We start from the raw sequence: 12,850 nt of genomic DNA, 5'->3' as shown, positions 1-12,850 counted from the left end.
GCAGTTAGATTTTCTTTTCATTTGATATAAACATACAGCGGAGCTGAAGTCAAAAGAAGTATTACAACAGAACAACATCAGGTGAACACACTTGTCCTCACTTCTACTCCTCTGTCACACACAGACTTTACTGTAAACATACCAAAACACTGCTCGTTTGCATGATCTCTGCCACTTCTGCCAAGCTGTAGAGATCTATTCACTGGCTATAACAGTGTGTTTTGTCCTTGTGTGAGGATGAGGATTCCTAGTATTGTTATATTATATAGTTTGTAGGTAGATTTTGTTGATTTGAGCACCCAAGATACAGTACTCCATTAACTTTGAAAATATTTAGGCATGTTATTGATATACTGTAGGTATTATGTATTGTAGGTGTAGGATATATGTGTAACACTGTGTTTGATAGAATGTCACATACTGTGGCTCAGGTTGTATCATTATGCAGCAATGAGGCAATGTGATCATATAAACATTATGCTGGTTTCAGTTATCATCCTGTCAATGATCTGACAAGATGACAAGTCTGAACATGTTGCCACTGTGTGTGTGTGTGTGTGTGTGTGTGTGTGTGTCTCAGACTCCGACAATATGTGGCACAGCCTCTAGAACAGGCTGTCCTTGTTCTGCAGTTCATTCCTCCTTCTTCCTTTTCTTCTCTTTCATTTCCTTTCCCTCCTTCTTTATCTGTTTTGAAGAATATTTTAAGGAATTTTTGCTCTTCCAAATTAAAATCTGTTGTGTATTCCTTCCTGTCTCACCTGTATTTTAGGTACTGTATGTTTCACAGAAAGCCTCTGTGTTTCTCTCTGTCCTTATGCCAGTTGGCATGGTATCTGCCCTCAGGTGTTTATTGACAGCCCCCTCTTCCTTTGTATCTCCCCATTCATTCATTCATCCTTTCGTTCGTTCATCCCTCTATCCAGCAGTCTTTGCCAGTACTCCCTGGTGGCTGTGCTTTGGCAGGGCTATGGAATGAGACTGTGCTGTGTTGTTTCTGACACCTGGCCTGAATCGGACCGCTTCAGTCCAGCTCACTTTCAATCTATTGTAAAACCCATCAGCAGTCTGGTGTCTTGCATTTATAACATCACCCTCTGCCTCTCAGCCAAAACATGGAGTTGGTGGGATGTCGCTGTGCTGCAGAAGATGACACTGTATTTATCAGACAGGTACATAATATAACATAATTGCGGTTTCTTTTTCAACTTGCATTCATTTATATTGTTTAAATAAGTGAATCAAACAAATCAGTGTAATTTGAAAGTTAACGTCCAGCTGTGCAGCTTCATGCAGCTTTTTTATGTTGGCTTTATTTGCTAGTAGGTCACGAAGCAGTGGACAGGAAAGTAGGGACACCAAGATAAAGATCTGTGACAAATGCCAGCAACCAGACCGTTGACGCACGCATTGTGCATGTGTACATGGTCCACCACGCTGCAACAATTTGGTTGTTGGAGTGCCCAGCTTCTTGCAGCTTTAAGTTGATTCTAGCTTTCGGTCTGCATTGTGCCTGTCTCAGGTTTCCATAGCACCTTCCTACAGTACATGGTGTAATGTGCAGCCTAAACCCAAAATATTTATAACATGTGAAAAACAGAAGTGGATGGTAATCCTATAACATCAGTCCTAACATAGTTTAAATTTATAACCATTAAACAGTTATCACCTCAACACTTGTAGAGAATAAAATTATTTTGTTTTTTGGTATTATTTCAGTTATCAAAGCCATGCAAAGTGGTAGAATGTCTTTAGTTATAACATATTAGTGCTATTTACTATTGAAAATAGTAAGCATTTTTTACTCTGACTGCTTTTAATGTGTCCTTCCATTTTCAAGCAAGAGGTCTCTTTTCTGTGTACTGTTTGTTTCTTCTCCACTGTTTCATCTTCTGGAATATTTATGTCTATTTATTTACATTTATTTGTATAGCTTTTGATCAAAGTTATGGCCAGCTACAAAACATTAAAGGGAATTAGCTTCATAGATGGACCAAGTTCAGGTCAGATCTGTCAATGTCTGTTTGGTTCTGACATATGGTCCATCATCAGTTCTGTCTGATTGGCTTTTATCGGACCAAAACCGAGCCAGATCATCTGAATTGATCTGTTGGCTGAGGACAACCTGGTGGCAATCTGGTGTGGTTGCGCAGGGGAGGACAATTGATTCATGATAGTTAATACAGTGTATTTAAGTAAACTAAAGAAAAAGTAATGTATACCCTGCATTTACAAAGTTTAATCATTTGCTCCTAGAGGCAGATTGTAGTTTAGTGGTCATTGATAGTGAATGCTCCCTTTTTTCCATGTGAAACTTTGTCACAGGTTGCTTTTCATGTTCATTAAGTTAGTTGATCCTGAAAGCCTCAGTCAAGGTTTGGCAGATAATTCTAAGACTTTAATCACATGTTAATTCAAGCATCCATGGAAATTTATGACAACAATGGAGAACAACCGATGTTAGAGGAAGATACACTGCTGCTGAGAGAAAGAGAGGGAGGGTAAACTGAAACTGATAAAGAGAATAATATAGAAAAATAGAAAGATGCAAAAAGAAGAGACAAAGTGAGCAAGTGAGGGGAGGGAGGTGAGAGGGGCAGGGTGATGGGAGGAAGAAGATGAATAGGGTAATAATGGCTCAGTGTGAGAGCTGTTGTAGAAAAAGAGAACGGCTGAGTGAAGAAGAGAACAAAATGAGGCTGAGGGCACTCAGACAGAATTAGACACACCGCAGAGTTTCTCAGTGTGTGTGTGTGTGTGTGTGTACGAAAGAGAGACAGAGAATGTGTGCTTATGTGTCTATGTAATTGTGTATGCTTGTATTGTGTGTGCAGGCAGCTGTATTCTGCAGATTGTTACCAGTGCACGTGCGTGTGTTCTTGTACTTCCTGCATAGTGAAGACCAAAAAAGTATTTTTTCCTATAGAGTGAAGACATTTTTGGAAAGTGAGGACATTTTGGCTGGTCCTCACTTTCTGAAAGACCTTTTTGAGGGTTAAGACTTGGTTTTAGGGTTTAGGTTAGAATTAGGTTTACTGTTAGGGTCAGGGTAAGGTTTGGGAATTTAGTTGTGATGGTTAAGTTTAGGGTTAGGGGCTAGGAAATGTATTATGTTAATGAGTGTCCTCACAAAGATAGAAGTGCGTGTGTGTGTGTGTGTGTGTGTGTGTGTGTGTGTGTGTGTGGATGGATGAGTGGGAGTAAGAAACCTGAGAGCAAGATGTGATTCACCATTTCCAGGCCAAGAAAAACATTTTATGGATTTTATGAGTTTTAGGAAATGGACATAATGACACTGAATAGCCGACTGTGACAGGTGGAGGGCTCGAGAGAGATGCTCTCCGAGGTTTTCTCCTCTTTATGAATGTGTGTTTATTTGCTCATATGTTTGTGTGTGTTTGAGAGTCAGTGACAGAGGAGTACTGAAGTAGATAAGGGTGTGTGAGGCCAGGCTAAATGAGAGTGTGATGGTGCTAAAAGACCAAATGATGACTGGAGCATTAATGCTGCCTCCATTCTTCCACCTCTGCTGTTCATTCCCACACATTTTTTTTCTTTCAGTCTCATAGGGTTGTCACTGACAGAACTCCTTGCTCATTAAGAAGATGCTTTAATGCAGCAGAGGCTTAATGCGCTGTTAAGGCACATCATATGATCTGTTTTCATTGTGTACTTATTACAACATGACGAGATATCCCTTTCACCCTCTCTTGTTTCCTTCTCTTTCCATCACAGGCGGAGATTGTCAAGCGTCTCAGTGCCATCTGTGCTCAGATCATCCCTTTCCTCTCTCAAGAGGTAAGTGTCACCACTGCCAGACACACTTAAACATTGACACAACATACTGTATGCACTCGAGTATTCACACCACAGGCTTATATCATATAATATAGGATTATATATTATTATTTCACATTTCCTTGCATTCAAAATAAACTAGAATATATCCAGCATAACTAGAGATGTAATGGCGTTTACAATTTCATGATATAGCGATAGAAACAAAGTCTTGATAATGTTGTGGGACTCTGGTATCTGCATATGGTTATTTCATTAGTATAACTAAATGCTCATCGCAGAATTTGAAACTGACAGTGATGCTCCATCTTTGACTTTTAGAGCTGTTGTGTGGCAGCTTTTCAGTTTTCCTGTTTCAAGAAATGACTCAGACGAAAAGGACACCGAACTATTTGCAAATGCTGCCAGACGAAGGCAATACTAGCCCCGTTTAGGACTGAGACAGTAAAGTTTGCAGAAACATTTGTGACACAACTGTGCACAACACATCAGTGGAGATGGGCAAACAAACTGGACGCACATGTGTTAACCAAATACTTAGTATCCACCCTTAAAGTTTTTTTTTTTTTGAACAAGTAGACCATGAAATTTGGAGTACACCTCTAGTAAAGCACAAATCCAACTTTGATGTGGCTTATCCCTTCCCCCTGTTCTGGTACGCCAAGCAGCAGTTTGCTCACTACCTACTTCAGCTGGTCCAGAAGGCTACTGAGAACCCGACCACCGTTCGGCACAGCCACCAAACAGAGAAATTTAATCTAGCCAAGTGGGTACTAAAACATTTATGTTCCACTGCGAGTGTGGCTTGTTTTATTTACAAGTTCCAGCTGCTGCAATAATATATTATTTTGTTTTATCTCATAAAAGGATTGCTGCTGACTGCCGTGTTATCTTTTATATACATTATACAAACATCACCGATTTATTATTTAGTAAAAGTCTTTTCTTTTTTTTTTTTTTTTTTTTTCATTTTTTAATATGGTGATAAATATCGTACCATGAATGTTTGGTATTGTTACATCCCTAAATATAACTGATCATGTTAAAAGGAAAAATCTATTGAGTTTTTATTCTATAGAGAAAAAGATCATTTGATTGACATGAAGTGCCACTGTAGTAAAATGTGCTCAATGTAAAAACAAACAAAAAACAAAACAAACATCTACACATATACAGTATTCCAAAAATAATGCAATAATATTGCAACAGATAATGATAGTTAAAATGTGTCAAACATGTTAATGCGACTTTGTGGTCAGTTTTGTTGTACTCGTGGTACTGTCATAGATTTCATTTTACAAGAAGTAATTCTGATTTACTGTATAGAAATATTAATAATAAATCTTTTCTAATATCTAATTTCAAAACATTCTGCAGATTATAAATGACAACACAGCTCATTAGCATTCAGTATTTGTCTTGTCAATTGCTTTTTGGGGCATTTTATTGAATTCATTGCAAGCTGCCTAACTAAGTCACCCTCTGTGTTTGAAAAGCAACTCAATCAACAAATGTATTTATATATTTTCAACTCCTGATTTCAGTAACTTTATCTTCATTAAACACAATATCTGACTAATTATTAAATAAATTAAAGCAAATAATTCAGTTAAGTATTGCACATGGGTGAAACCACTTTGAAATCTGCAGACTAAGCTAAATAGAGCTCAGTGCTGTTTGTTGTTAATCATCATGTCATGGCCTTGTGTATATATTGTGTATATATTGTACAGTATATCGTCCCCTCATCCTAGTTCACTATTGTGGCAGAAGCAATTTACATTACTGCATTCTGATCAAAGCAGCTTCTCTGCTTTGACAGAGCCACTGCATCAGCTGAGTGCCAGCTAGTCTTAGTGACAACAATAATTTTGTGTCCCCCAGTGAAAATGTGCTTTGACCTCAACGCGCTTCATACATAAACTTATGCTTTTGTACCAAATGATCTCCATGTGGTCAAAAGGCACTGATAATAAAATGATGTCACTGTCAATGAAAGCAATAAGAAACGCTAATTATGGCATCAGCGCCGACTATACAGAACTTCATAAAAATGACTCCCAGACTTTGAGAGTAATAAATTCTTTTGTCAGAACATCTGAATCCCATTATATTTAAATTAAATATAGCTGCTCCTAAAAGCTTGCTTTGGGCCCTCTTATCACTCAGCAACGTTACTGCCATTTCTGCTTGGCCTCTGCTAACTGCTACTTTAAACTATATTTACATCTGCCTACTACAACATAAACAATTAAGATGAGCAGGATTATTGAAGTTAAACATATTATTGTATATTTGCTCTGATTGTGGTCATGATGACAAAACTGATTAAATGAAAGTGAATCTTGGTATTATTCCACTGTGTATGGGTGTATATGTATATTCATTTGTGCATTTACTGTTGTCTAACTATGCAGTGGTTGTGTAGACGAATGTGTAGGTTGAAGAAGTACACACATGTAGACCCACTACTTCATGTCTGCATATGTGAGTGTGCACTGATAAGTGAACACCCTGGTGAGAGGAAGGTCACAGCTCTTGTCATTCTGAGCAGTATTGACACTGTGGGTGGATGTGTGTACAGTATGTGTGTGTGTGAGAGAGCTGTTGTACACATGCATATTTGCATTTGTGTGAATGATTACACTGGGATTTTGTGTAAACAGAACTGAGGTTTTAGTTAGTGTGGCACTGAGTATGTGTGTGTGTTCTTGTACTTGCTACATAGTGAGGACCAAAAAAGTATTTTTTTTGCTACATAGTGAGGGCATTTTTGGAAAGTGAGGACATTTTGTCTGGTCCTCACTTTGTGAAACAGCTTTTTGAAGGTTAAGACTTGGTTTTAGGGTTCAGGTTAGAATTAGGTTAGGGATTAGGTGTTAGGGTTAGGCATCTACATAGATCTGATGGTTAAGTGTTAGGGTAAGGGGCTAGGGAAAGCATTATGTCAATGAATATCCTCACAAAGAAGTACAAGTGTGTGTGTGTGTGTGTCTGAGTGTGAGTGCACACCCAACTGTGTAGCTGTCTGGTTGAATTTCTTTGTGTCTTCCTGCTTGTGTCAGTGTTTGCATTGTGTGAAAGCATCATTGCCCAATCCAGATATTTATATTGATACATACAAGTGGCAAGAAAAAGTATGTGAACCTTTTAAAATTTCATGGTTTTCTGCATTAATTTGTAATAAAATGTGATCTGATCTTCATCTAAGTCCAGAGTACTGACAAATATAATGTGCCTAATACAACAACACAAAAAAGTTTCTGATCTTCTGATGTATTTATTGAGAACAACCATAAAACCCTCATAGTCCTAGTGGAAAAGGTATGTGAACCCTTGAGTTAATGACCTCAAAAAAGCTAATTGGAGTCAGGTGTTAGCATACCTGGAGTCTTGTTACAAAAATGAGTTTGGAGGTGTGGACTAGAGCTACTCTGACTGATAAAAAACACTTCCTTCAACCCCACTGCCACCATCCAGTCTCTCCATGTTGACGTCTAGTGGCATCCACTCCACTGAAGGCCCTGAAGACTTTAGAAATTCACCAGTCTACAGTTAGGCAAACGATCTACAAATGGAGACACTTTGGGACTGTGGCTACTCTACCAAGAAGTGGGCGCCCAGTCAAAGTGACTCCAAGAGCACAACGAAGACTCATCAATGAGTTAAAGAAACAACCTCAAGTGACATTCAAAGATTTGGAGGCGTCATTGGAACTGGATAACATTTATGTTCATGAGTCTACAGTACATAAAACATTGAACAAGCAGAGCACTACATCTGGCCTAAAAAAGGGCACTGCATACCATCATGAAAACATCACCCCAACTGTAAAGTATTGTTCTGGCCACTGAGGGTGAGAGTGTAATGTCACCACCCAGCCACTAGAAGGCTTCTTTGTTCCTACATTTACCCTAGTGTTTATGTTCTTAGAGCAAGAAAAACTGGTTTGCCGTGTTAAGAAAATTCATTTCGCTAGGGAGTGAGAAAACTAATGCTATCTTCACTTGTATATCATTAAGTGGATGTGTGTACAGTATGTGTGTGTGTGAGAGAGCTGTTGTACACATGCATATTTGCATTTGTGTGAATGATTACACTGGGATTTTGTGTAAACAGAACTGAGGTTTTAGTTAGTGTGGCACTGAGTATGTGTGTGTGTTCTTGTACTTGCTACATAGTGAGGACCAAAAAAGTATTTTTTTTGCTACATAGTGAGGGCATTTTTGGAAAGTGAGGACATTTTGTCTGGTCCTCACTTTGTGAAACAGCTTTTTGAAGGTTAAGACTTGGTTTTAGGGTTCAGGTTAGAATTAGGTTAGGGATTAGGTGTTAGGGTTAGGCATCTACATAGATCTGATGGTTAAGTGTTAGGGTAAGGGGCTAGGGAAAGCATTATGTCAATGAATATCCTCACAAAGAGGGTTAGGGTTAGGGTTAGGGTTAGGGTTAGGAGTAAGTCCACAACAGAATGGCTTCATCAAAGTGTGTGTGTGTGTGTCTGAGTGTGAGTGCACACCCAACTGTGTAGCTGTCTGGTTGAATTTCTTTGTGTCTTCCTGCTTGTGTCAGTGTTTGCATTGTGTGAAAGCATCATTGCCCAATCCAGATATTTATATTGATAATGTGAGAATGCCTCACATTGTGTCAACCAGTTATTAATTCCAGGAATTCACTTACTTTTTCCACTACCATTTTGAATGTTGAATGAGTGTGTTCAATAAAGACATCAAGGATCAGAATTTTTTTTGTGTTATTATTTTAGGCACATTATATTTGTCAGTACTCTGGACTTAGATGAAGATCAGATCACATTTTATGACAAATTAAACCATGAAATTCTAAAAGGTTCACATACTTTTTCTTGCCACTGTATATTGATTCTGTATAAGCAGAGTTTGGTAGTTTTGACACTTTTTCAAGTTTGGTTCCGGTAAGAGTCCTGATATGTAATCATACATGCATTATATTGTACCTTATGTTTACACTGAATACTGTAACACAGCATGGATAATAATACTGCGGAACATGTCTTTCTTTTTGCTTTCTTTTTCTGTTATATTATATATGTGTGTTAATATACTTTCATGTGCTTGTAGCACCAGCAACAGGTGGTCCAAGCAGTGGAGAGGGCCAAGCAGGTCACCATGGCTGAACTCAACGCTATTATCGGGGTTAGTCACCTCCATTCATCATAACAACACATACACACACCTACACATACTCTCAAGTAATGCCGGCTGCAGACTATTTGATGTCTTTGTCTGATAAGATGCTCACTGAGTCAAATTGCACGATTATAGATTCATAAATTCTTGCTGTGACTTGACCGAGGGATATGACAGACTCCACACCGTTACCCGACAAAATGCAGCCTGCTGTTGTTATGACTTGAGTGACGTCAAGAGGAGGAGGACACGGAATGATGATCTAAGACTAATTAATCAACAGCTGTAATATATTGCAGTGGTAATCAAATTGTTATTCAGCTTATGTGTGGAATGCAGTCCCCTGTTTAAAAAACATTTCAAGACATGGTTTATGGACCTTTAGTAGCGCAGCCTTTTTGCAAGTATTGACAATTTGACAGTTTTAAAAGTATTGCCAAAGCACACTGATCATTTGATACACACACTGGTGTGAAATTAGGAGGTAATTTCAAAATATGGCAACATAAAAAAGACAAACATAAGTTGGGAAACATTTCCACCTAATGCCAAAAAATGTGGTAATTAAAGTCATATTTTAATGAATTTGGTCTCCAGTCATACGTATCACTGACTTGAACTTAGGTAGGTGAAATCCTTCACATTGATCCATTACATATCATTATTTGTTCCAGAATCCTACAACAGAGGCAGAGTAGAGAGAGGTGGCAAAGGTCTTTCAGGACAAGTGGCAATTTCCTTAGACGGAAAGCACAAACACATTCAGCCACTTTCTAAGTCTGCAAGCACCTACCACAATTACAAATCCAGATTCTCTAATGTACTCATGGCAGAGGTCAACATAGTAGTCTAGACGTTTATTTATGCCAATGTTGCTGCTCAAGGCAGAGTGTCTGATGGAGTCAGTCAGACCTCCGGGCTGCCATGGACAGAGGTTTGCTGAATGTCCTCCCACCAGAGCTTCTGCCAGGAACCAACAGAAACATGCCTTTCACATTTGTTTATGATGAAGTGTTTGTTCTCCAGACTGACCTGGTGAAGCCATATCCTTATTGAAACCTGGACCAAAGATAGCAAATATTTAATTACTAGCTGTCAAGGACAAGGTGCACAGTAGAGAACGCATTTGAAATTCTGGCCAACAGACTTCATGTTTTCCTTTCTAATTTTGCACTTGAAACTGAAAACAATAACACTGGCTGCACTGTGTGTTCACAACTTCCTCAGGAAGAAGGCATCAGATGCCTGCCCCCAACCTTTGTAGAAGCAGAGGATGAAAACCACAGGATTGCTTCTTGACCTTGGCAAAAGGATAGAGAACTCCCCTGTTCGGACACTGAATGCACACAAACAGGGCACTGAATGCCACAACCGCTGCCAAAGATCATGACTCTTTGAAGGCGTGCTTTCTTTCCCCTCCCGGATCTGTTTCCTGGCAGGAAAATATGATTTAATTAGGGACAACTGTACATCACCTGATAAAACTGTTCCCATGGAGTAAAATTTTAGGTATATAGGGACACAAAATAGATTATTTTGATTTGACATCAAGTCTTCAAGAATGTCTAATGGTTAAAAATAAGATATTTCTGGTGTGGCTGAGACACAGGAATAAATGTAACTGCCATTTCAGAAAGGTGCAAATATTGCATAGCAACTTCATCATAACTTTTAAAGTTATTTATAAAAAAAACTAAGAATAATGGCTTTTAAGGCACAGCATGGTTGCTATATAATTACAGTAACTGAATTTCACAATGGGCAGTCTAACAGCAGCACAGTAACCTTATTCACAGACTTTTGACCTTATGTCTTTCCTCATTATCTGGCTGTTGTGTTACCTTCAGGTAGCTCCCTGGAGGTGCTGCAGTAGGTACATAGATGGAGAATTTTCATTCAGCAGCATCATTTCTCTTTCACTTTGCCTACATGTTTGTGTGGAACCATTGGTTAGTGTCACCCCACCATGCTGTGGAAGTAGAGGAATTTCTGACATGACTTTGTGTTAGGACATTGTCATCCACTATGATACACTATATGAGATAAAACGATCAGTTGTCACTCCTGATGTTCATTTTTGGTCCCAATGCCCTACAGCTGTCGAGTTGTGCTGTTATCAAGCTTATATCATGTAGTCTGGACCCGGTATGAGCATGATCTGACCATTCTGACAATGAAGAGAGTCCGCTGATTAAAATACTCCATCACTGCTTTATAAATATATAGATCAGGAAAAACTGATCATCATATAGGTGAGGCAGTAACATAACAATCAATCAATTGTTGATGTTGATTTGGTTAACTCAAGATTCAGTAACTGTTAGTAGAAAGAAATGTATTAAATTTGGAATAATGGAATAGCCAGTCCAACTTTCAGTCAGTTTCAAACTTTCTGTGTTAAACACTTCAGCTCGTCAGCTGCTTCTGAACAACAGATGGCTCATCTTTAAATCAAACTGAAGACTCAACACATGCAGACACACAATAACAAAATAAAATACATCACACTGACATTTTACAAACTCCAAAATACACTTCCAGTCACATTTAATAGCACATGATCACCCGACTAACAGCACCATATTATACACATGCATGTCTGCACATAAAGTATGCAGACACAATGATGCTCCTGAGTGCTGGAGTAGATGGGGCTTTCCAGAGCTTGTCAGAGCACTGATCACATTACCGTCTACTTACAGCCCTTTGTTCCTCCCAGCACTACAAACACTGCTGCCTTCAAGGTGTGTGTGTGTGTGTGTGTGTGTGTGTGTGTGTGTCTGTGTCTGCCACACCAGCTTGACAAACACCAAACACATCATAATGCTCCCCTCAGGATAATAGTCTTTCTTTATCTGTAGCTGCTCTCCACACTCTCTATTCTCAGATTTCGCTTTTTTCTTCTTCTCCATCCTTCAGTGTTCATTTTCTTTCTGGCTTTTCTCATCTCTCCTTTTGTAATCTTTCATCATTTCCCCTCTCCCACTGTTTTTGCTATGTTACCATTGTTCTGTCTTGCTGCATACTTTCTTTCCCTCTCCCTGCACTCATTTACCCTCTCTCCCCATCTTCTCCCCCGTTTATCTAATTCTCCTTCACTTTTCACTCCTTCCAACATAATTTCCTCGTTCCTTCCTATCATTTACTCTCTAACTCAAACTGTTTCTTCCCTCTATTTTACTCTCTCTGTGCTTTTCCTTGGCTTCTTTCTCTCTCTTCCTGCTCCTGCCTTTCCTTTATAATACATTTCATCAATTCACACTTTTCACTGTGTTTTCTTCTATTTTCACTTCTTGGTATCTATACCCACTTTTTTACTTTCTCTGTGTATCCTCATCATTTAATTTCCTTTATTCTTGTTCTGGTTTTCGGTGTCCATCTCTCTCACCCCTTAATCCACTAATCGCTCTTTCTTCTCCCTCTCATGTGGATTTTATTTCACTCATCTTCTTCTTCCCTCCTGTTCCTCTTACCTCCAATTTTCCAAGCATAATCCCCACTTCCCACTGACATTGTCATTTTTTTTTGTTCATTGGCACTTTTTCCTATTTATTTTCTGCCCTTCTCTTCCTTACTCTGTCTTTTCTAACCACCCACCCTCCTTGTATGGCACCATCCTTCCCTTTCCCCTTCCTCACTCCTTCCTTTCCCTATGGCCACAGCAGCAGCAGCTCCAGCACCTGTCTCACCACGCCCCTGGTATCCCTCTGACACCTCACCCATCAGGCTTATCCCTGGGTGCGGGGGGCTCAGGACTTCTGGCGCTGACCGGTGCCCTTGGAGTCTCAGCCCACCTTGCCTCCAAAGATGAGCGCAACCACCTTGATCCTGAACATCTCAGAGGTAAAGTATTTTAGTCTTTAATTTTCCTCATAAAAACTGGT

The 12,850-nt window shown here is 39.2% G+C and overlaps 1 protein-coding gene across 1 annotated transcript in view; it reads left to right on the top strand.

Annotated features, from left to right (window-relative positions):
• The window catches only part of tle2b (TLE family member 2, transcriptional corepressor b), a 78,846-nt gene that overhangs the window by 44,594 nt on the left and 21,402 nt on the right, over positions 1-12,850 (top strand). Inside the window, exons 5-7 of the mRNA XM_020607047.1 lie at positions 3,736-3,798; positions 8,898-8,972; positions 12,629-12,809. Coding sequence (XP_020462703.1) covers positions 3,736-3,798; positions 8,898-8,972; positions 12,629-12,809 — 319 coding nt within the window. The remainder of the gene's footprint in view (positions 1-3,735; positions 3,799-8,897; positions 8,973-12,628; positions 12,810-12,850) is intronic.

The sequence above is a fragment of the Monopterus albus genome, unplaced genomic scaffold, assembly GCF_001952655.1.
Source record: "Monopterus albus unplaced genomic scaffold, M_albus_1.0 scaffold83.1, whole genome shotgun sequence".
In the NCBI taxonomy this organism is placed as follows: Eukaryota; Metazoa; Chordata; class Actinopteri; order Synbranchiformes; family Synbranchidae; genus Monopterus; species Monopterus albus.
Note: the sequence above shows the minus strand (reverse complement) of the source record. Positions and strands in the feature narration are given on the sequence as shown.